Source organism: Peromyscus leucopus, chromosome 15 (genome assembly GCF_004664715.2).
Source record: "Peromyscus leucopus breed LL Stock chromosome 15, UCI_PerLeu_2.1, whole genome shotgun sequence".
NCBI lineage: Eukaryota > Metazoa > Chordata > Mammalia > Rodentia > Cricetidae > Peromyscus > Peromyscus leucopus.
This window is the reverse complement of record NC_051076.1, coordinates 53213128-53235908: the sequence shown is the minus strand read 5'-3', so window position 1 is coordinate 53235908 and position 22781 is coordinate 53213128. Positions and strand designations below refer to the sequence as shown.

Genomic DNA, 22781 nt, shown 5'->3' with positions numbered 1-22781 from the left:
GTCTACAGAGCGAATTCCAGGCCAACCAGGGTTACACAGTGAGACTCAGTCTCTAACAAAGCAAAACAAAGTTACAAAACACAACAAATAATAATAATTCTCCTACAAGATAGAGCAGAATTTCCCTTGAGGCTCTAATCTCCTGCCTCACCCCCACTTTCTTCTCTGTTACTGGAAACATGGTTTTTCTTGAAGATTCCTCACTTAGTTAGTCCCAAGGAAAGCGACATGCTTCTTGCTTGGAGCTGTCTGCACCACTAGGGAAAACGGACCTTCTTTGAAGACTTGGCTCTGCTTCCTGCCATACACTGGGCCCAGGAGCACCAGTCCACCTCCAGCATTGGGTTCCCGGGCAGGTGCTCTGTGAGTGAGAGCAGTTGGACCGGGTAACGCCTATTGGTCACCACCCTGAGGCAACTTCTTGTGGCCTGAACCCGTGTCTGTCATACCACTGTAGGTTAGGAGCCCAGAGAAAGGTCCACTTAGGAGCTGATGCTTCTGGGGCTGGTAGAATGATCTCTTTTAAGTAGCCGAGAGATGGGGAAAGCTGAGGAGACAAGAGCCCAGAGTTGGAGAGGGCGGAGCCGCAAAAGGACCCCGGGTCCTATAGGATCTCATCCCCCACCACATCCGGGCGGCACACTTTCCTTTTACAGATGAACCTGAAGCCAGCTGTCTGGCAGAAGTCAGTCACTGGACGAAGCAGGACCACACTTGCTAGTCTTACTCTGGGTACCATCAGGACACGAACATTTAAGGACCCTCGCTCTCTTCTAAGGGGGCCCGAGTTTATCTCTGGTCTAAACTCTCAGTCTCCACGTTCCTACGTGGCAGATCAGGGACCCCTGAACCCCGCCTCTCGCCCCCCAAGTAAAACCTTTCCCCAGAGACCGCCACCGGGTGCCCTGATGAAGCCACAGCTAGGGCTCGGGCCACGCCCGGGCTCCGGGCTCTGGGGGGAGGGGACAGCTTCCCGGGGCTTTGCGCTGTGACATCAGCCCTGCTGTGGTGCAGTGTGCAAAGCCTACTGGTTGGCGTGGCGCGGGGAAACGCCTTCCGGAGGGGGGGAACAAAACGGCGCGCAGTCGGGCGCAGCCAGCCACCGCTTCCCGGAGTGCTGTCACCCGTGCGCCTCCCAGCAGCTGCCAGGTGAGTGCGCCCCCGCGTCGCCCGCCTCGGGTCCCCGCAGCTGCCCGCTATCCGAGTGTCTGGGACGCACCCTGCGCCTATTGGTCTTTCGCGTCCGGTCGCAGCCCTGTCGCTTGCAGGAAAAGTTTGCAGGAAGAGTGACCCCAGGAGGGAGGTGGTGAGATGTGGCCGTAGTTAGCCCGATGGTGCTTCCCTTTCCTGAAAACGCTGGGTCTCTTCCCATCCCGGGACTTCCAGGGCAGCTGGCTCTCGCGTGCCCCAGACCCAGGGTGACCCGGCTCTCCCCCCACCGCCAGCAGGTCCCACAGAACAATCGGCGATTCTGTGGGCCACTGACACTCATTGTAAGGCCGAGGGATGAGGACATCCGTGCCACTCCTCCCCTCTCTCTCTTTTCCTGGGAGAAAGTGCCCGCGAGTGGGAGGGAGCAAGCAGCATCTGGTTTGTCGGCCAGAGGGCACAGGTGTGGGTTTTCTTTCTCCTGAAAGAACCAGATGGAAGCGGACTCACTGCACCTCCCCGCCAAAGTCTTGGCGCTAGGTGAGGACTGGGTACTGAGATCTCAAAGAACCAACCGTGAATGTTTCTTGAAAGCTGGCGGGCAGAAAGGGCTCCAGAGAGTGAGCACATTTAAACAAGCTGCCAGTGTCTCCCTACAAGGGGTTAGCAGGCAGGTGTTTCATCCAGTGGCACAGGCCCGGGTTGAGTCGGCATGTTTCTGGTCCTGTACTGTTGTGATCCTTTAGAGGAGAGGAGAGGTCTAGAGTGTGAGCAATTACATGAAGTCAGAGCCATCCCACCCACTTCCTGCTTCTTGGGGTGAATGAATGGACAGCCCTTCCCCACGCTGAGAAGGCACTGCACTGGGATACCATCATCGTGCATGCAGGGCGTCCACTTGCCTTTGGTGGGACATTTATCACGCGAAATACTCTGGAATCTTGGTGACAGGTATCTGAAAGGCAAGCAAACTGAGTTTTGACGATACAAGTGACGGGCTCAGTTTCCTTCTGGGCTAGTACTTGGAGCATATATTACACACACACACACACACACACACACACACACACACGAGCACACACACACACAGAAGCTGTGATACCCTGCTTTTCTCATGCTTCAGGGTTCCTTGCAGAAGCTCGGTTGATTTGAGCTGCTAGCAGCCTATTACCTCAGAGCTAGGTTGGGGATTCCTGTCAGGACTGGACGCTAAAAGCTTCCTTGCCTCTGATTCTCTCCCCAGCTCTCTGCTTAGGAGCCCAGGCCACTCTCTTGGGGAGAGGCTGGCCTGAGCACCCCCTAGCCAATGTTTATCCCTCCATTGGAGGATCCAGCTTGGCACTGCACCAAGACCCTTAGCCTTGGCAAGGATATCCGGGGCGGGACAGCCAGACGGGGAAGGAAGTTTATCCTGCAGAGGGTGTGGTGTGGTGTGGTGTGGTGTGCCTGAGGAGGTGGAGGAGACAACTGTCCCCAAGGTTCAGATGCTGAGGGCTTAGTGAGGATGCTGGAGAGAATCTGAAGGGCAGGGTCTCCAGCTCTGTGACTAGCCTGCTACAAAAATGCCTCTGGTCTGTCCGAGCGCCGGCCATCTTGGCTCAGGTGTTCTATTTTGTAATTCACAGGCTCAAGAGCTCTCAGTCCTTACTGGGTCCGAGTTACAGGCTCAGAGGGCAATGTTTGCATTTGACTGATGGTAAGTCAAGGTTGGATGATTGAAGCTGGCTGCGATGGCACACCTCTGTAATCCTAGCACCTAGATGCATGATGGCAAGAGGATCACAAGTTAGGGACCAGCCTGGGCTACATATTGAGCTCTATCTCAAAAGAAAAAAAAAAATCAGTCAACCATCAGCCACCAAGTGAATTAATGGAGTATGTGTGGTCATAAATAATTACCAACTAGTTTTTCCTTGACAGTAGTGTTGACAAGTTTTTATTCACTGTGGGTCTCCTGGTGGAGAAAGCAAGTTGGGAATGCTTTCCGGTGGACTCCTAAGGTTTGTTTATGCAAGCAGGGTTCCTTGGGTAAAGTTGGCTTGTTAGAAGCCCAAAGGAGGCATGCATTAAGTCCCAAGAGACACCAATGACAAAAAGTCCCCCTTCCTACTCAGCTCTTTGGCTTTGCAGGCATATTGGCAAATACCTAGAGGCACCAAATTGATTGTCTGTGCAGGTCTTTCCTTAAGATTACAGTAAGCAAGCGTCCTGCTGCTTGCTGGCCGCAGGCCGGAGCTAAATTCTTCCCCTGTGTTGTCTTGAATGTTGTTTATGAGGAAGGGGCTGATGCCGGCCATTTCCACAGACGAAGGCTCAGCGGGGTCATAGGGACTGGCTCCGGATTACAGCTGGTCCCCCAGGGAGCTGCCGTTCAATCAGGCTGGCTGCTCCAACAACCGGCTGTTTGTTTGTCTTTGCCCCATCACACTTCACCCAGGTCATGCCTGAAGACGTTAGTTTTACAAGATGCTCTGTGGTGACCAGTATTTAGAAGCACACAGGACTTCAATGGCTTCAGCAGGGAAGGGGTTGTGGTTAGAACTCCAGACCTCTAGGTTTTCACTCTGCCGGGAGGCTGAGGGTACAGGGAGGCCCACAAGTCACTTCCCAGATGTACTTTCATCCCATGTGCTGTATATCTGTGTTTTGGAGTCATGTTTTCAGTTAAAAAAAAAAAAAGTCCCTGAAGAGAGGCAGCCAGAGGAGGGACCTCCCCCCACCCTGCGCCCCCGTAAGAGGAATGAGAGGTGCCCAATTGAGTCCTGACAGGAGCCTTGCCTACTGTTTCCAGCTGTCAGGATTTTATATGGTAATGACGTGGCTTGGACTACGCAGCTCTCCAGGAATTTGTCTGACGTCAGTGTAGAGTAATTCCCATGTATGGTAAAGTGTGTAAATACGAGGCAGCTAGTGATTCCAGACTCTGGTATTTCCAGAGCTTCCCAAAGGCACACTGGCTGAGTCTGAGGAAGAAATAGAAGGCTCACAGCTGGAATGCAGCCCAGCCATCAGGAGGTTCCCACCCCAGGGGGTCTGGGTATTCTTCATACAGGGGTGCATGGGATGGATCTTCCTGAGATGTCAGCTGCCAGCAATGTGTTTGTAAGGCCTGCGTGGTCGTTCGTTTTTCCCTTTTCAAAATTAATCAAAAGCATTCAGACCTTTCTGTTCAACCCAGGGCACGGACCAACTGGCTCCGCTCTCCACATCGTTCCAGACACAAGTAAATTCGATTTGATCATACCATAATTATACGGTTTCCTGTACTCATTTTGAAAGACTTAAGGAAGTCTAGGGCTGGATGTAGCTCAACCGTAGACTATGCTCCTGGTCATGGGCCCCTGTTTCCATCTGCACACATGGCAGTTAGATTTCTGAACTCCAAGGGTGGAGAGCTGGGGGAGAGCGCATGTGCTCAGTTACCGTCAAGTCCTGAGGGACAAAGGACCTGGGGTAATGGCACCTCAGTGAGGGCTGACTGACTTCTCAGAGGTGAGCCATTTTGGGGGTGCCCCCTCTACCAAGGACCTTTATCTTCAGGGTAGGTCTGCTCCATGGGCTCTGAGCTTGCCCAGCCTTCCCTCTGGTTCTGTCCCTGGCTGTTCTCTGGGCTTGGGGGCGTGGGAGAGATAGCCCCAGGATTGGAAAGGATGACAACACTCTGGTCTACCCAGCAGGTTCCAAAGAGCTCAAAGTACTTCTAGCAGCTCATTTCTACCTAGATAAACACCTAACAGGTCTCTACCAGACCAAGAAGGTGGGGACGCGTGCCCTGAGTGCGTCACAACCCCTCTTTCGCCGGAGGGAACAAGGGATTATGGAGTGGGAGAGATGGGGTTTTTCCACTGGAGAAAGATGTCAGGAGGTTTGTCAGTGTTTGATGAGGGAAGCCCTCAGTCTGGGCATAGTGGCTGGCAGGCTTAGAACACAGATGACACTTCTGGCCTGAAACATGACCAGCTGAATCCATCACCTCTGTTGATGTACCCCATGCCCACCCCTTTCTTCTACTGCCAAAGGTTCACCCTCTTGCGTCCTTTTACGACTGAGCCTCTGTATAGCGAGGAACAGGACAATGAGTCAGAACCACAGACTGAGTTAGCTGTGTCTAAAGAGGATCATCACGGCTTTCCAGCCTCTAGCTAGCCCTGAGGGTCTCCAGTAAACAGCTGACAGGAGGCACCCAAGAGAAAATTTAGATTATATTCTCTGTTGAGATTATCAGGACAGCTAAGTAGGACAAACGGAACAGAGACAACAAGTCCCAAAGGGAACGGGACTCTCTGAATAAACCCACTGTGGATAATACGATCATAGAAGACAGTATTGAGTGGCTGTTGTTTTCAGATAGTCTTGTTGTAAAGCCCTAAGATGTCCTACAGCTTGGTAGCTAGGCCAGGCTGGCTTGGATCTCAACGGTAATCCTCCTGCCTCTGCTTCCCAAGTGCTGATGTTATACTCATATGCTACTTTGCTCAGCAGCAACAATTTATTCACCTAGAGCAACATACCTGAAAGTCTGATGTAAGACACAGGTTCCTACCTTCCCTGCTGGAAATCGCAGGTAGCCCAGGGAACTGAGGAACTAAACTCCAAGGAAATAGTTTGTCACAGACTCATTAGATGGGCTGGCAGACAGGTCAGGAGTTCCTGGTCCCTACTTGGTGTGTGGCTTCTCAAGTCTTTCTTCTTCTAGATATGGATCAGCAGGGAAGGAAGGAAGGAAGGGAGGGAAGAAAGGGAGGAAAGGAGGGGAGGGGAGGGAAGGAGGGGAGGGGAGGGGAGGAGAGGGAAGGGAAGGGAAGGGAAGGGAAGGGAAGTTAGCCGTCTGGCACCACATCTGGGCTAAGCTGTAGGTGGCCACCAGAGGCATGCCCTCCAGAGTGTGCTATCCTTTTTGCACATTCTTATTTAATCATCACAATATGGGGGTGTTCCATTTTAGGGATAAAGAAATGAAGTGGAGAGCAAGAAGTGTCCACTCAGCTAGGAAGAGGTATTATTTAACCCCAACTCCAATTTCTTAAGCCCTGGGCACAGCCTCCCACAGGTCTTCTGTGCCCTAGAACTGGGAAGGCGATTGAGAATGACCCTCACATCCCTTTAAGCCCGCAGCAGACTGAAAAACAGCCTTCCTTTTAAGGCAATCCAGCTTCCCCACAACGGAATTTGGCTGTTGACAAGAAGGGACTGGGTAGAAAGGAGGAGGGGGAGCGAGCAGCCTGCTTCACCTCACGCTGGAAGGAGGTGGCCACGGATCCCTCCAGCTGGGACTCTTCTCCATACTCAGGGTCCCCTGGTCATCTGGGCAGAGAGCACAGAGCATGCTTCCTGGCTGTGGCACTGTTTCTGCTTTCCCTCTTAAAGCCTGGGGGTCCAAGCAGATTCCCAGCTCAAGGAATGCCCCAGCCAAGGGACACCCTGAGCCGACCTCCTGATCTGACAGGTCCTCGGCTTCCACCCATTTCCCCCGCCCATGGCTTCCACCCATTTCCCCGCCCATGGTCCCGATTCCCTGGAGCCCTGCTGGATTCAGCCGCTGACACAGAGCCAGGAAGAACAAGGGGACGTCTGTACGGAGCTGTGGGTCTTCCCCAGCGGGAGAAGGGCTTTATGTCTGAACAAAACACTGCTTGGAACGGCTTCCCACCACGTGGCTAAGGGACTGTTCCCCCCTTAGGGGTGTCCCTAGGGACAGGAGCATGCCCCCTCCTGCTTTAGGGGTTGCACAGGAAGGTCAAAGAGGAGACCCTACCTTGATGAAATGCATGCCCACCCCATGCAGCCACCCTTAAACATGCTCTGCCCACAGCCTGATGGCTGGGATCACAGAGGACAGAAACGTATGGACCTTTGTTAGAACCCCGTTCTGCCTCTGAGAGCTGTGGCGCTATAAGCAGGTTGCCCGACCTCTCTGAACTTGGTTTTCCTTTTCTGCAAACTGGACATCTAGACTCCATTTCTCAGAGGATAGCTGCCTGAACAGAGCTTGGGTTCCCAGAGCAAGGAAGGAGGGGAGACAGCTGACCTTCAGACAGTGACCTGTGCTGTTCTTGCTGCATTAGCCTTCACTTACATGGGTTTGCAGCCTGGCCCTCGTTCAGCAAGTGCAGTTAAGCCTTGGAGTCCTCAGGATAGAAAGGAGTTGAAGGGGTCATGAAAGGTTGGGCTGGGCAGTGGCCCCCAAGATTATCTGAGGGAGCAGAGAGGTCACGGGCAGGTAGAGAAAGATGTGTGAGCCCATGGAGCTGAGGTCAGTCCTGGACCTGGGTGAAGGAAAGTGGGTGTGTGCAGCAGGAGACAGTCTTTCCAGATCTTCTCTGGGAGGACAGTGCACCCAGTCTCTGCCCTCAGCCTCACCTCAGTCCTCCTGGCTCTTGACAAAGGCCTGGCTTGAGGCTTTCTTCATGTTAGGTTGAGCTGGGCACTCGAAGTGTTGAACAAGGGCTAAAATGGCAGCTTCCGGTCTGTGAGGGGAGAGGAACCAGCTTGGGTCAAGCTGAGATCTGCAAGGCCAAGGGCAGAGTTCTGATGTCTGGTGGCAGGGCTTCCTTGGTTCCTGGTGGGGGTGGGGGGTGCTGCTCTGTGAGAAAGCTGGGGGCTGCTGGGTGGAGACGGGTTAGGAAATGTCAGGATTACTCTGAGCACCAGTTACCTGTCTGTCAAGTAAGTGGCTTTAACAACGAAGAGAGTTGGTTGTTTGTATAACTAGCCTTCAGAAACACATTGCGCTATAGATTTGGCTTAAGCTGGTTGTGTGATGACATCATCCAAGACTCCGTTTAGTTAATCTCTCAGTTCTTTGGACTCACTGCCCCTTGCTCCTGTCTCTTTGCTTGGGGTGGTCTTGGGGGGCACTCACTCCCAAGAAGCTCTCTCAGAAGACGGGTACCTTTTCCTACTAGAGCCCCCAGGAATTCTTATCCCACCGGCCTCACACATAGCTAAGCAGTAACTTTGGCTGACGGGGCTAGGCCCAGGTCACCTGTCACGGCTTAAAATGGGACTGTTAACTGCAGCAGACATATTCTTCCAGGGTGGCCATGGCTGCGGGGTGAAGGCAAGACAGCCAGGCAGGTGGAGGGGATGGGGAGAGGAGCGGGGTGAGGTGCCATAGGGTCAGTGGAACCTAAAGGCGTGGTATAGGGTGGCAGTGGCGCTGCAGTGAGTGAGTAAGGGGAGCAGAGTGGGACACAACTAGGGAAAAGCAAAGAGCTCCATCTTTGATCATTTACACACACACAGAGGGTGGTGATGTCACCACGGCAAAATGGAGAAGTCAGGAAAAACAGTTGATGTGGGCTGTGAGTTCAGATGGCTCACCTGCAAATGGAGGCGCCTCTTAGAAAGGCTCATCTGAGATTAGCTGGGGCTAGACTAAGATGAAAGGCAGGGCCACAGATAGGTGGGAGTCTCTGCATGGAGGTGACAACAGACAGGTAAGAATGCGGGAGACTGGGACTAGATGGAACCCCAACTTTCAGGATGAGGGGTGAAAGCGTATCTCTCTCTTCTGCCCCGACAACAGATGCTCCTTTTGATGTGGTGGTGTTTATTCTCTGTAACCAGGGAGTCAACGTCACCGACACCGTTCATACTTAGGCTGGCTTCTGCGCCTTCGCACCTTTAATGGGTCCCACTTCTAGGTCCCAGGTGCTTCAGAGATACATCTGAACAGAGGACCTGGACTCATCTGGGGCCTTGAGTTCACTTATTCCTCAACTGCTCATTGGGGACCATGTGTATGCCTGTGTGTGTGTGTGTGTGTGTGTATGCATGTGTATGCAGGGTGTGGGGAAACCATGTGTGTGCCTATGTGTGTATGCATAGTGTGGGGACACCATGTGTGTGCCTGTGTGTGTATGCATGTGTATGCATAGTGTGGGGACACCATGTGTGTGCCTAGTGTGGGGACACCATGTGTGTGCCTGTGTGTGTATGCATGTGTATGCATAGTGTGGGGACACCATGTGTGTGCCTGTGTGTCAAGTGCTATTCATGGTGTGGGGACACCATGTGTATGCCTGTGTATGTATGCATGATGTGGGGACATCATGTGTATGTCTGTGTGTCAGATGCCATGCAGGGTGTGGGGACAACATGATACAGACTTGAGGGGGGGTGCTTTTTCATTAGGCTTCTCTGGCTCTTGAACAATAACCTCCTGCGGCTCCTGCTCTTTTCCTAGCACCCTGTGTCCATTCACTAAGTCCTCAGCTTCCTTCGTACCCACCTTATGTCCTTCATCGACCGTGCCGTGAAGAGCACACATTCCTTTCATAGGCTTCTGTCAAAAGAGCTACATGCCTCGTTGGCTCCTTCTGTGGTTTATTTGTTGGGTGACAGGAAAGAAGCCGACCATCAGCTGCAGGACATCGACGTCCTCCGCACCTGTGGCATGTCTCTCCTGTGCCACTGGCAAGTTGTATCAGCTGTCCCACAGTCTCTGGTGTCTGTTGTATCAGCTGCTCTACAGTCTCTGGCATCTGTTTTACTAATTATGGAGCACTCACTGTGTGCCGGGTCTCTGACATCCCATTTTTCCTCTAGTCCCCAGAAATAGTCTATGAAGAACTTTTATTTTCAGCTCCATTTCCAAGATGCAGAACTCGAGGTCTTGAAAGTCTAAGTCCCTTGTCCAGGGTCACAGAGTGAGTGGCAGGATCGACACTGGACTGAGAAGTCTAGCATCTGGACCACAGCTCTGAACCAACACCTAGAACATCTCCAAATCAGCCCAACCTACCTGTTGGAATCACTGTCAGAGTCCTAGGCTGGCCAACGCCTTTCCTTAATCCCAGCACTCGGCACGCAGGGGCAGCTGGCACTACCAATCTGGCTTGGTAGAGCTGGAGAATAGTGCCCTGTGTGTCCATCTCTTGTGCTGTTTTAAACCTTTTTTTTGTTTGTTTGTTTTTGTTGAGACACAGACTCATGTAGCCCAGACTAGCTTCAAACCCACCCCATATCGAGGATGACCTTGTATTTGTTGATCTTCCTGCCTCCATCTCTAGAGTGCTGGAGTTAGAGGCTCTTCTACCACATCTAGCTTGTCTTTGTCTTTTTGAGACAAGTTCTTTCATTGTGTGGCTCAGGCTGGCCTCAGGTTTGTCTCAGCCTTTTAAGTGTTGACATCACAGGCATGGATCACCGTGCCCAACTTAACCCTTTCCCCATCACCTGCCTTATATACGAGAGAATGTATAATGCCTTCGTGTGTGGTTCAAAGGAGAACTAGTTAGTGTAAAGGCGGTTCCCGTGGGTCAAGCAGAAGAGCATTGCCATGTGCTGTGGCACTCTCCTAGGCCATCCTGCCTAACCCCGTTCCTTCCCTAACCCTGTTCCTCCCCTAACCCTGTTCCTTTCCCTGTTAGAACTGATGATCGGAGACAATGGATTGCGATGTCCCTTCCCTGGCTTATCTGGGGTACTTTCCTTCCACCGATACACTCATCCCTTGACAATATGAGTTTTGCCTCCTTGTGAACTTTGCACCACGGGTTTAAGATGGTTGAACCCTGGTTGCTGATCTGCCCCTCTGGAGCTGTTTCCTGTGATGCACAGTGGTAACACCGGCCACGAGCTGGCTCACTTGCACCCTCCTGCGAGCTCTTTGTAAACCTTGTCCCTTATGATCTTGTCCTGTAGGGCCAACACTGGGCAGCTCCCCAGCAAATAGGATGAAGTAGGAGGAGGGACCCCCACCCCCACATACTTGCTAGTAGTAGCTGGAGAATGGTCTTAAGAACAAGCTGGAAGTACTCTCCCGGGACTGGTCGATCGGTCATCCCCTGGGAGGCCTCCCTGCCACGGGCAGTCTGTTTTCGTCTCCCCATGTATGACCCTCATTCTGATTTTTGTCTTCTTTTTCAGAATGCCAAACTGGGGAGGAGGCAAGAAATGCGGGGTGTGCCAGAAGACCGTCTACTTTGCCGAGGAGGTCCAGTGTGAAGGCAACAGCTTCCATAAATCCTGCTTCCTATGCAGTGAGTACCGCCCAGGCCCGGGGTTGCTGCCAGGGGACCTGGACAGGCCTGCCCCCACAAGCGCGGCCTGTCGACACCCCAGGGAACTGGTCCCCGGGGACGTAAACAGCTTGACATTTGGCTGAAGCGCAGCTGGGGAGGGAAACACTTGAGAGCCTCTTTGTTCCCTTCAGAAGCTGTTTTCTGAGGGGTGAACTGGCCGGTGCTGGTGGGGGGTGGCAAGGGTGTGTGTGGTGGGGGGGGGGTGGGGCGGGCGGGGCTGAGGCCAAGCTGGAAAGGCTCACTTAGGAAAACTTTCCACTCACTCTCTTTGTTCCTGCCACTGTCCTATCATTTCTGAGAGAGACAGTTCCAACCCCAAAATCTCACCAGCCTTCAAGTTACCTCTCCTTAGGTAAGAGAGGCCGCAACCATGGTGAAGGTCCGAGGCCACAGCGCCATGGTCAAGTTCAGAGAGGAGGAAGTTAACCCTCTCACTTGCTCAGCCTCTTCTCAGCAGCGTGTCTCTTGGTTTTTCTCCCGTTCCCACAAACCCTCTACAGAGGAAGGGAAGGGCTCCAGGTTCATCGCCGCCTGCTCCTCACGATCCACTGGGAGCTGCTGTAGCAACTCTATGGTACAGAGAACCATGCACTAGACACAGGGCTGCCGAGCAAGGTCAGCTTAACCCAGGAAGCAGGCCTCTCTGATGCTGCCTTGGCTGGGACCTGGGTCAGGTGATGTGTACCGAAGAAGGTGGAGGCTTGGAGAAGCTCCTCCTCAACTCCTGAATGATTGGCTCTTTGTGGTCGAGCGGAAGTGTGTGTTAGAGACAGCAGCAACCCTAGCAGCGATTTCCTGGGAGGCAGGCCCACTGGCAGATGTAGGTTGTCTTGGTTAAGCCTCGGTCTCCAGCGCCATGATGAGGGCCGGGATGGCAATGTCCTTTCTAGTGTTTGTGTGATGAGGGACAAGTTTAATGCTGCGTAGGGTTAGCTGTGAGAACTGAAACGAAAGAGCTGGAAAGACAAAAGAAGTTCTGAAGGAAGTATGGTGTTCTGTAAATATACAAACTCACACATGCTCATGGATAAGAGCGCCACAGCAAGCGGGTGGAATGCTCAGGAGAGCTCACCACGGGAGATGAAGTCCCAGCCCACCTGAGAGATCCAGGAAACGAGGTCCAACGCATCCTGCTCCTCCGTGAGAGCAGTTGGAATTCTGCACTGCACCCCCCCCCCCCCCCCCGTGGTTTGCTCTGGAGTGGGATCCAGCTGGCACACGTTATATATCCAGCTGGCACACCTGATAGTCCTCATAGCTCTACCTGTTGCTGGGCAGGCCAGCTTGAACCCACCCAGCACAGGGGCTCAGGGTCCTCACACTGCTCAGCAGGCCTGGCGTGCCAGCCCCAGGGCTCCTATGATACATGAGGAGATGACAAGCTTTTGTGGAGCTCTGCTGGCTTCCAGCCTGCTGAGGAGGCTGCGGACAGCAGCAGCGGGTCCTCAGCAGCTCATCATGCAGGGGCTTTTCAAGCCTTTTTTTTTTTTCCCCAGAGGGAAAGAGACAGCTTGGTGCCAGTTGGGAAGGGGGTCTGGAAGGCCCCTCTCTGCTCTCAAATTGTTGCTTAATCACTGACTAAAAGGGCCCAGCTGCAGCTGTGTCCAGAGCTCCTCCTGAGGTCCTGATGTGGAGGACTAGCTTCTGGTCAGGCGTGGATGAAGGTCAGGAATTCAGGGGGTGGTCCAGGAAGGAAGGAGCAGGGCCTGGGGCAGGGTGTGAGGGGGTGTCAGGGATTAGGAGCAGTTGCAGGAGATCAGGCTGGGGAGGGGCTGCTTGCAGCTGTCACTCTAGACCCTAGAGTCTAGGGGATGGCGGTGTGTGTCTGGCGTCTCGGGCCTGGGCAGTTCCCAGGTGTCAGCTGCAGCTGACCAGGAGCCCTGTGCTGTCCAGGCATGCTGGGAGGTTATCCCCACTGTCTTGTACCCCTGAACAGCATGGCACATGATAGGATCTCACTAGATCACTGATCTCACTGGTCAGGAGTGGGAGGAACACCATCCCCCCACCCTCCAGTCAAATGGTTGACTGGAATTCATGGTATTCATGGTAATCCATAGAATCAAAGGGCTTTTCCTCCTCAGGAGAGGCCAGCACGTTCTGGGCTTGGTGGCAGTTGGAGCCATTTTGTTAGTCAACCTAGGAGAGGTCCTTAAAAGAAGTCTGCTAACGCCGACCCTTGGCTTTGCATTCAACTTCAGTTTTTCACTGTATACACTTTTCTGGAGGTTTAGGATAGGTATGAGGAAGCTGGAATGACGAAATAGGAAAGATAAGAGAGACCACATCTTCCTGGGTTTGGCCTGAGGCAGAGAGGCCTGCAGGAAGCCTGCCCTCACCTCTGCTCAGCCCCCTCAATGCGGTAGAGATGACACTCTTCCCACTAGGCATCATGTGGGTGATAGACAGTTCAGACCCCACAGGAGCCTCCCTGGGGTGATGTGACCAACCCTGACTTGTAACCAGCTCCTTCCTGGGGTCAGCTGGGCTGAGCAGCCATTCTGTGGACAAGAAAGTCCCATTTGTCTTAGCTCTGTGCTCGGGGACAAAGATGAAACCTGCTGGCGGGCCCTGAGCTGTCCCCCAGAGTCTGAGGGCAGCGAGGGAAACTTGGAGAAACCTCAGACACTCTCTGACCCCAGGCTGAGTCAGTTTTCACATTCTGCCTCTCTAGAAGAGGCACAGCCTGGCGGAAAACCAGGGCTGGAAATCAGAGCTGGGATCTGGCCTGGCCTTGCTTCTGGAAGACTCTCTGACCCTGAATGTTGGTTTTTTTTTTTTTTTTTTTTTTTTTTGTTTGTGTGTGTGTGTGTGTGTGTGTGTGTGTGTGTTTTGGTTTTCCTTCCAGAAGCACAGTCACTCTCCATCTTCCGGTGTGGGGAGTGGGTGCCTCTTTTCCATATTCCCAAAGAGCATCCATCACAAGGTCCCATGGAGCCAGGTAGCATCTGGAAACAGTTTCTGAACAAATACTAATAGAGGGTTTTTGTTTTGTTTTGCTTAACCTGATTTAGTAGACATTTATTTATTCAAGCCTTCCTTGAGTGAAGAATACATTCAAAATTTCCCTTGGCCAGGCTTTTGCGGGGGGGGGGGGGGGGAACCCCACAGGTGAGCTGAGTCCCCTAATGTTCTCACTTGGATAGAGGGGGAGGAGGCTATGGTGGAGTTACTGTGGGCAGGACGGGGACTGTATCGCTGAGAAAACCCAGGTAGTGCAGAAAGGAGCCGGAGATCTCGACCAGCATGCAGGAAACCCACCTACGGGGTGTGCCCTTGCAGGACCCGGTGTCTCCAGAGTCGAGTTCCTCCTCCTTTGCCGGAGACAGCAGCCAAAAAAGGCCTTCTCCCCCTGTGGGTTCTTATCTCCGTTTTCTGCCTTCCCTCCGGTTTTGGAATTCCCAGGTCAAAGTAGGTCTAAGGGAACAGTTCCCGGCGAGGCTGGTTCCCGACTTCCCACCCTAGAAGGGAATGTTGGAACCTTGGCCTGCTGTTCTCTGCCTTAGTGTTCTTCCCAGAGCCAAGCCCCAGGGGAGGTGGTGGGAGGGTCCATATTTGGGTGACTGAGAGTGCTGGAATGAGGTAGGGATCTCAAGTGCTGGACAAGAGGGTCCTTATTTAGTCTGAAGTCCCCAACCTGGGGCCCAAAGAGACCTGGAGGGGGGCTGGACCTTTAAAGTTAAGAGAAGGGCAAGTTGTAAGGAATGGTCACTTCCGTGGTGTCTGTAGACTTCCAGCTTCAAAGGGGGTATTTTAGGTATTTAGGATACAGTCCAATTGGGCAGACTCAATTCTGTGTTTAGGGGATATTAAGTTGAGTCTCCTGGAAGAAGCAGGTAGGAAGCAGGTGCTCTCTCTTGCCTATGATGCCACCTGTGTATGGTGCTAGGACCAGTGGCTGGCATTTATTATGAACCTCTGTGCACAGGGCACTGAGTAAGTATGTCTTATCTAAGACCTCACTTGATTGTCCTAACTACCTTTTATGGCAGATGTGATTATCCACACTCATAAATGAGGACACTGAGCCTGGAAAGGCAAAACAATTTGTCCCAGCCACCCAGATGGAATGGAGAGCTGGGATCTGAGTCCAGACTCTCCCCTTGTATGCTGGGTATCTGGCAGAGCCCACTGTGAGGGTAACAGGAAAGCGCAGGAGGCTGGGAGGCTTTCTAGCTCCCCAAATCCCCGCCTCTCCTCCCCTGTGACTCAGGACATCCTTCCCCTGGGTGCAAGTCCTCTTCCCTCCGCGGTTCAGCAACTTCTAAGTCTAAAAACTAGGAATTGACTTCTGGTTACCAGGACTTGTCTGTGTCCTATTTCCCTTCGGGGTGTATCACTTTGCCTGGTACCTGCTCCTGCTGTGACAACACACCCAGATGTGCCCTTTCAAAGCCACTGCCAGAGGCAGGAAACCTCTGCTCTCCTCCCTGCCCTCCTGTCTCCTCTCCTGTCGGGGACACGCGCTCTCTGTATTAGGCAGAATGTAAAACTTCATCTGGTGTTCTGCGGCTTCCTGTCTGCCTAGCCTGTGGCTTCTGAACCTCCGGGTGAGGTTGGATGGGTACCAAGGTACAGGGGTCTGAGGGAAACACCCCCAGCTTCCTGGAAGTCAGGCCTTGACCACCTAGAGTCAGATATTCCTGGAAGCCAGCCTGCTGGGAGGCCTGGGAGCTGCATCTCACCATATTCCCCTGTCTCCTCCCCAGTGGTCTGCAAGAAGAATCTGGACAGCACCACTGTGGCTGTGCATGGAGAAGAGATCTATTGCAAGTCATGCTACGGCAAGAAGTACGGGCCAAAAGGCTATGGCTACGGGCAAGGCGCAGGCACACTGAGCACGGACAAGGGAGAGTCTCTGGGCATCAAGCATGAGGAGTGAGTGCCAGACCCTCTCTGCCTGTCCTTGAGTTCTGCCCACCCTGGAATGGACACCAGTGCACCGCTTTTGGTTAGGCCGTGGGAAGTCTGGGAAGCCATTGATTGAAAAGGGAGAGCTGTGCATGCCCTGTCATCCCAGGGAGGCTGAACCTGGAAGATCTTGAGTTCAAGGTCAACCTGAACTCCAGATGGAGACTTGTATCAAAAAAAAAAAAAAAAAAAAAAAAAAAAAAAAAAAAAAAAAAAAAGAAAAGAAAAATCCAAAGCCAGGCTGGGGAGAAATGACTCAGTTGGTGAAGTCCTGGCCACATAAACATGAGGACCTGAGTTTAACCCCAAGCACCCATGTAAGAGCTGGGCACTGGCAATGTGCCCTGATAGGCTCAGTGTTGAGGAGCTAGAGACAGGAGGATACCTGGGACTGGCTGGTCAGCTGATCGAGCCAAATCACTGAGAGACCTGTTTCAAAAAATAAGGTAGCGTGATTAAAGAGGATACCTAGTGTTGACCTCTGACCCCCATGTGTATGAAACACACATATGCATGATGACCTTACATGCACATACTCACGCACACACACACATGCACACACACACACACATACACACACACACACACACACACACACACCAAAATCAAATAAAAAATGAACAAATAATAAAATAAAAATAAACGACAGGAAGTCACACAGTGGTTCTCTTTGTGGGGCATTGGGGCAGCTGAGGACCGACTAGGAATCCTGCTTGGAACAGTCATCCTAGATTTTCACAAGTGTCAGAGCCTGAAGGGGCCCCAAGAGTTATATAGTTCAGTTTCCTCACTTTATCATTGAAAGCCCAGAGGAGTGTCAGAGCCCCACCACCCCTCACCTCTGCTAAGGGGAAGTAGCTTCCTTTCCTGGGACGTACCCTCAGGGTGTCATGGGGTCTCCCCACACTCACCCTCCTCATCTCTTGCCTCTGACCTGCTGATAAAGGGTGATTGGCAGCCCGGCCAGTGTCTCAGTGATGGGGAAGTGGATGGAATAATGAAGGGTTACCAGATTTCAGCCAAGGTCATTGCCCTCGTGGGAATGATCTGTCAGCAGATTTCTCCTGGAGAGAATCTAATAATAGATCAGCTGCAGATGAGGGGCTAACGGGGGGGGGGGGGGGGGGGGGGGGGGGTGTGTTCTTAGCAAACGATGTGCTAAATGATTCCGGGGCTTTTAACTAGGTGATGAGGAAAATGTGCTGCTTTGATATTACGCTGAGCTTTGGGATTCCAGAGGCCATGGTGGCTTTAGCTTTGGTGACCCTGTCCCTGGCAAGAGGCAAAAGGGTTCCGCCCCTGCAGCATCAGTGATCTCACGGATACACTTCTGCACGCAGCGCCCCCGGACACAGGCCCACCACCAACCCCAACGCGTCCAAGTTTGCCCAGAAGATCGGTGGCTCTGAGCGCTGTCCCCGATGTGGCCAGGCGGTCTATGCGGCAGAGAAAGTGATCGGTGCCGGGAAGGTAAGACGCTGCTGGGCGTGAGGAAGGTAAACGGAGGTGCGCTTCCGAATCACAGGGCTTTGCGACTGACGACTAACTTCCGGTGACTAGCTCCGCTTAGGGCAGCGGCCTGAGCACTGGACTTGGCTTCCTTCCAGAAGTTGAGTAACCTTGTCCCTGTGGGTTTCCTGTCCCAGACCCCAGGGAGCTCACCTAACCCACGAACTGTACCATCCCCAGTGCTGGGATGGTCTCCAGTCAATCTGTAGGGCGTTGCTAAGGTGCCTACATGGGGTTCCGAGATCTGGTACTCTAGAGTTGAGGGCTAGAGGCTAAGGATATAGATGGGTGTTGAAGGGCCCACCCCCTAAGATTACATGGCTGGGTTTTCTAAGAGGTTGCCTCTTTCTAGGAAGAAGATTCACAGCTTTCATTGGATTTTAGGAGTTTTGGTTCCAGAAATATTTACAAACCATCTTGAAATACACATTTTGTTTCATGGGATGTGTTCTGCCAGAAACCCATCCATCTAACCCTGAGGACAGAGATTTTCCTGGTTAAGGGCCTGTTAGCCTGCTGGAAGGTTTTTTTTTCCCCATGCTATTTATGATTGCCATGCCTGCCCTGTCCATGGTGTTCTGAAAGTCAGCAGTGTCCAGTGAGAATCACCCCAGTCAACCAACTGTCCTGACAGCTCAGTCAGTGGTCACTTCCTTGGTGGGAAAGAGCAGGAGAGCCCTGAAGGTCACAGTCTTAGACCAACAGTCAGCAGATCACAGAACATGTACCTTCAAGCAGTGTGGCCAGAGAGGACTTTTGGATCCTCACCTGAGGCCTGGGTTGGACGAGTGATTGACCATGATCACACAGCAAGCCAATGGATCCATGGTGCCTAGAGCCCATGGCCAGCTCTTTTTAGTTTGGGCCATGGCTTTGAATGCCCTTTGATCTTAAGGAATGGGGTTCAGGAGTGACAGAATGGGGACTCACACTGGGGCAAATCTAGACCATGGTAGCCCCTTCATTGCTGCTGAGAATATCTCTACCACATAGACCAAGAAAATGAGAGTCAGCAGGAATGAATGATCTGCCCGTATCTTATAGTTAGAAAGCAAGACAGGAACTTAGCCAGGTTTGCCTCATTCTGAAGCCCTGGCTCTTACTACTGTTGACCTTACTATGGGCCACTTAACCCCTTCAAAAACATTTCTATACTTGCAAAGGCAGGAAGGGTTGCTAATCCCACCAGGGCAATGAACTGCCTGGCCCTAGGTAACCTGCTTGAATCATGGTTTTACCATTGACTCGTGTGCACTGGGACCAGTTCAGCCTTCCTAAGCAACAGTTTTGTATAATGCGGGCCAAGGGAGCGAAGCCACTGTGAAGTGAAGCCGTGATGGTCCCTGACAAACAAAATGTTTTTAAGATCACATGAGATAATACATATAGAATGGGCAAAGTTGTACTTCAAATGTCATGAAAACAGGAGTCAGTCATGGCCACACATGCCTCTTGTCCTAGACTGAACCTCCAGAAGGAAGGAAAAAAGAGATGTTAACAACCCAAGTCTATCTTTCCCCTTTGCCCATAGGAATAGGAAATTGCTGAAGAAATGCCCATGAATCCTTTTTCTCATGGCACAGCATAAAGTTAAGATTGAAGAGATGGCTCAGTGGTTAAGAGCATTGGAAACTCTTCCAGATGCCATGAGTTCAATTCTCAACAACCTCATAATGGCTCACAGCCATCTATAATGGGATCTGATGCCCTCTTCTGGCATGCAGGTGTATCTGCAGATAGAGCATTGTATACATGAAATAAATATTAAAAAGAATTGTACTGAGGAGTAGAATAAGAACATTGTGAGTTCAAAGGAACAGGGAGGAAGAAGCCCCCTTAAGAAGTATTAAGGAGCAAAGAGTGCCTTTTGGTGTTGGATGAATTTTTTTTGGGAGTGGCTGGAAAGTATGAAAACTGTGGATGGTAGCCTGTAGCCTGTGTATAAACAGTTTGCACAGAGCACTGGAGGAGAATTAAGATCATTTGTCCACCCCATCTCAGCCCCCTGAGCATCACGGCTGCTGTCTCTTGGGCACATGAGGGGCTCATGGGTGAGGTCCAGGGGCCTGGAGATCTGCTTCTCTTACCCTCCAGCCTGCGTATTGGTGGTTACACTGAGGAAATTGCTGTCCCAGCTGAATGCTGCCAGCCTCCTCTCTGTACACATCACCTCAGCTTGTTCAGCTGTTGCTGATGAGAGCTGGTTGTTGAGTTGTATTGTTGATGCTATGTTGCCGCGCGCGCGCGCGCGCACACACACACACACACACACACACACACACACACACACACACGTGTGTGTGTGTGTGTGTGTGTGTGTGTGTGTGTGTACGTGTGTACACCAAGCACAAACTTGAGTCCTGCCTCTCTTGGAAAGCTCTTTGCCCTGTGGTGCCTTAGGTCACCTCTTGGATCCACAAAGGGCCTTCTGTGACCTCCTACTGAGTTCAGGACACTATAGACAGACCCATTCTCCTTTCAAAAATCATCCAAATTTGACTCAGGGCTTCCTCTGTGCCTGGCCCCCTATGAGCACCTGACCCTGGTAAAGTCATTTAACTCTGGCAGCTGGCTAGCAGAGGCCAGAAGGCCACACCACTCTCTGAAATGAGGTACTGAGTTCTAGAGCTCCAGAGTCCAGGCTGATCCAGGAAAATCACAATGATAAATGCCTTGCTCTGTGGTTGTACACCAGACATTTCCACATCAAATCCCACATCCACTCTGTAAGGTAAACAGAGAGGTCTCCTGGGGAGGACATCAGCGTAGCTATTCAAGGGGCATGTGGCAGTGCCAAGACAAATTCAGAGCCATACCAGTTTTATAGGCAGAATGGTATGGAGAAGGCTTGCCTGGCAGCCTGTAGGGTTGCAGCTACCTATGTAGGATGTAAAGCCCCCTCCCACGGTGCAGCTGGAACTACCAAGCAGTGAACCATCGTAACACTTCATGGTGGCACACCACTAGTGTGTGCGTGGTCCCTCGTCTGTTCTCTCTGTGTCTGGGCCACATTCTCCTAGCACCCCGTCCCCGACACCCCAACCTGACTTGCAAAATGTCTGTCCACTATGGCAGGCTATTGGTGGGCAACGGTGGAATACCTTAGCCACTGGCCATGATGTTAACTATTTCCTCTCTTACCTAGTCCTGGCATAAGTCCTGCTTCCGATGTGCCAAATGTGGCAAAGGCCTTGAGTCGACCACCCTGGCGGACAAGGATGGTGAGATCTACTGCAAAGGTGAGTAGTTCCCCTTCTCTCTGAAGACCAGAAGGCTGGAGGAGGCAGGAAACCAAGTAACTATGATGTCACTAACTAAATGAATCAGTTCCTTGCCCTCCGTTCCAAGAGCCAGAGTGTGCCCTCCATGACACAGAGGTAGAAACCAGACCAGAGGGAGAATGGGACTTGGCCAGAGTCAGAAGGAACATAGAGCAGGGACAAGGGTCACAGGACAAAGGTCATAGGACATAGCCCTAGGATCCGAATATCTACCTGTCCAGTGTTTTTCAGCAAATGATTAATTCCCTCATTGCAATGAAGGAGAAATGGGTTCTCCTCACTATGGAGGCTAAGAGTGCGAGGAGATGGGGAGGGAGACATTGGTGGACTGTCCTTCTTCAGAGACTGGGCATGAGAAAGACAGGAGGGGCTGCTATGGGGACAGGAACACATCCTTACCCTTCTCTTCTCTCTGCAGGATGCTATGCTAAAAACTTTGGGCCCAAAGGTTTTGGCTTTGGACAAGGAGCTGGTGCCTTGGTCCACTCAGAGTGAGGCCGCCGCTGCCTGCACACCCTGCCTACACCTGTGCTTTTTCTCATCAACCCCTTCCCAGAAGCTTTGGACACTCCAAGAGTCTCTCCCTCCCTCACTCGGCCCTGGCGCACATCACTAATGTTGGACTTGGGTATCTGGCTTCCTTTGGTTTAGGGGTCTGCCTGAGCTCCTACCCCACTAAGGGCTTCCCCCTGCCTGCCACTTGATACCACCGCCTTTAGGGGACAGCTGTCTAGTCACCCCTGTAGAGAGAACAGGTCCCTCTCCCCACACTTCACCCCCACAGACCGGACATCCACCCTCTACTGGCCAGGACACCTGAGCCCACATCTTTGGGGCTCAGAGGAGCGACGCAGCAGACCTGGGGAAGGGAGGACCAGGACTGGGCCAGGGAAGCCTTCGTGAGGTTTATTGGATCCCAGAGGAGATTCTGGGAGGCTGAGCTTCTTGGTGCCCTTGAGAATCAACCTGAGGCATCTCAGTCTGGGGGTTCCGACGGGAGGCAGAGGGGTGCAGACAGGGTTTGGGCCACAGGAAGGAGCTTTTTCTGGAATCTTACCTTTGAATGTGGAACTGGTATGGTCCAGCATGGGAATGGAGAACAAGCCAGGCCAGAGGACCCCACAGTCTGGAGGTTTCCTGAGGCATCAAGTCCCCTGTTTGATGGGGAGGGAGGATCCTAATGAAGTACTTTGAACATGCATTCACGTTTATCAGTGGTTGAGATCTTGGAGTTCTGGTCCTAACCCTGGATCTGGTGACTGGAATGGACAGTTTCTCTCTGTGTCAGCCTAGCCCAGGGGAGTGCTGTGTTCTGGCCACTCCTGACAGTTCCTCTAACGGAGGGAGGCAGAGGCAGCCTGCCCTCTTGTAACACCCTCTGCCTCTGCCTCCAGTTCTCACTCCCCTCCAACTCAGACCCAGACCCTGACTCCTTCACGCTTCCCTTCTCTTAGGGACCTTCCCTAGCTTCCAGGCCCCAAGGTCAGGCACGGAGGGAGGAAGGGGAAGGGCTGGGCCTCGATGCTCCCAGGGACCGAAAGAACAATGCTGTCTGCGGCCGTTCGCTGCAAGGGCTGTAGGCATGGGCTGTGTGGACGCTGATTCCTCCTCTGGTCAATAAAGCAGTTTAGAACAGAACTCTGGTGTCCATCTTCTGTCTGAGGGGCCCTCCACACCTTGGATCCAGGACAGGTGTTGGATGGGAAAAACTGCCGCAAGGCTTGGTGGGAATGAACCGAAGAGGACTCACTCCAGGAGTTTTCTACGGTCTGCTTACTTTGTAGTATCAGCTCTAAGGAAACCAAACAACCAAAGGCCGCTGCCTTGCTGTTTGCCCTCCCACCCCACCTCAGGACGTGGGAATTTTGTGGACTTGGCTTTTGACAGGCTCAGTTAGGTCCCA

The 22781-nt window shown here is 52.4% G+C and overlaps 1 protein-coding gene across 1 annotated transcript; it reads left to right on the top strand.

Moving 5' to 3' along the window:
- Positions 1–1041: 1041 nt before the first annotated feature.
- On the top strand, positions 1042–22516 carry Csrp1 (cysteine and glycine rich protein 1). Its single transcript, XM_028876652.1, has 6 exons — positions 1042–1149; positions 11023–11135; positions 15887–16055; positions 17429–17558; positions 20743–20836; positions 21297–22516. Exons 2-6 carry the CDS (start codon positions 11024–11026, stop codon positions 21371–21373), a joined length of 582 nt encoding a protein of 193 aa, XP_028732485.1. The 5' UTR covers positions 1042–1149; position 11023; the 3' UTR covers positions 21374–22516.
- The last annotated feature ends 265 nt before the right edge of the window (positions 22517–22781 follow it).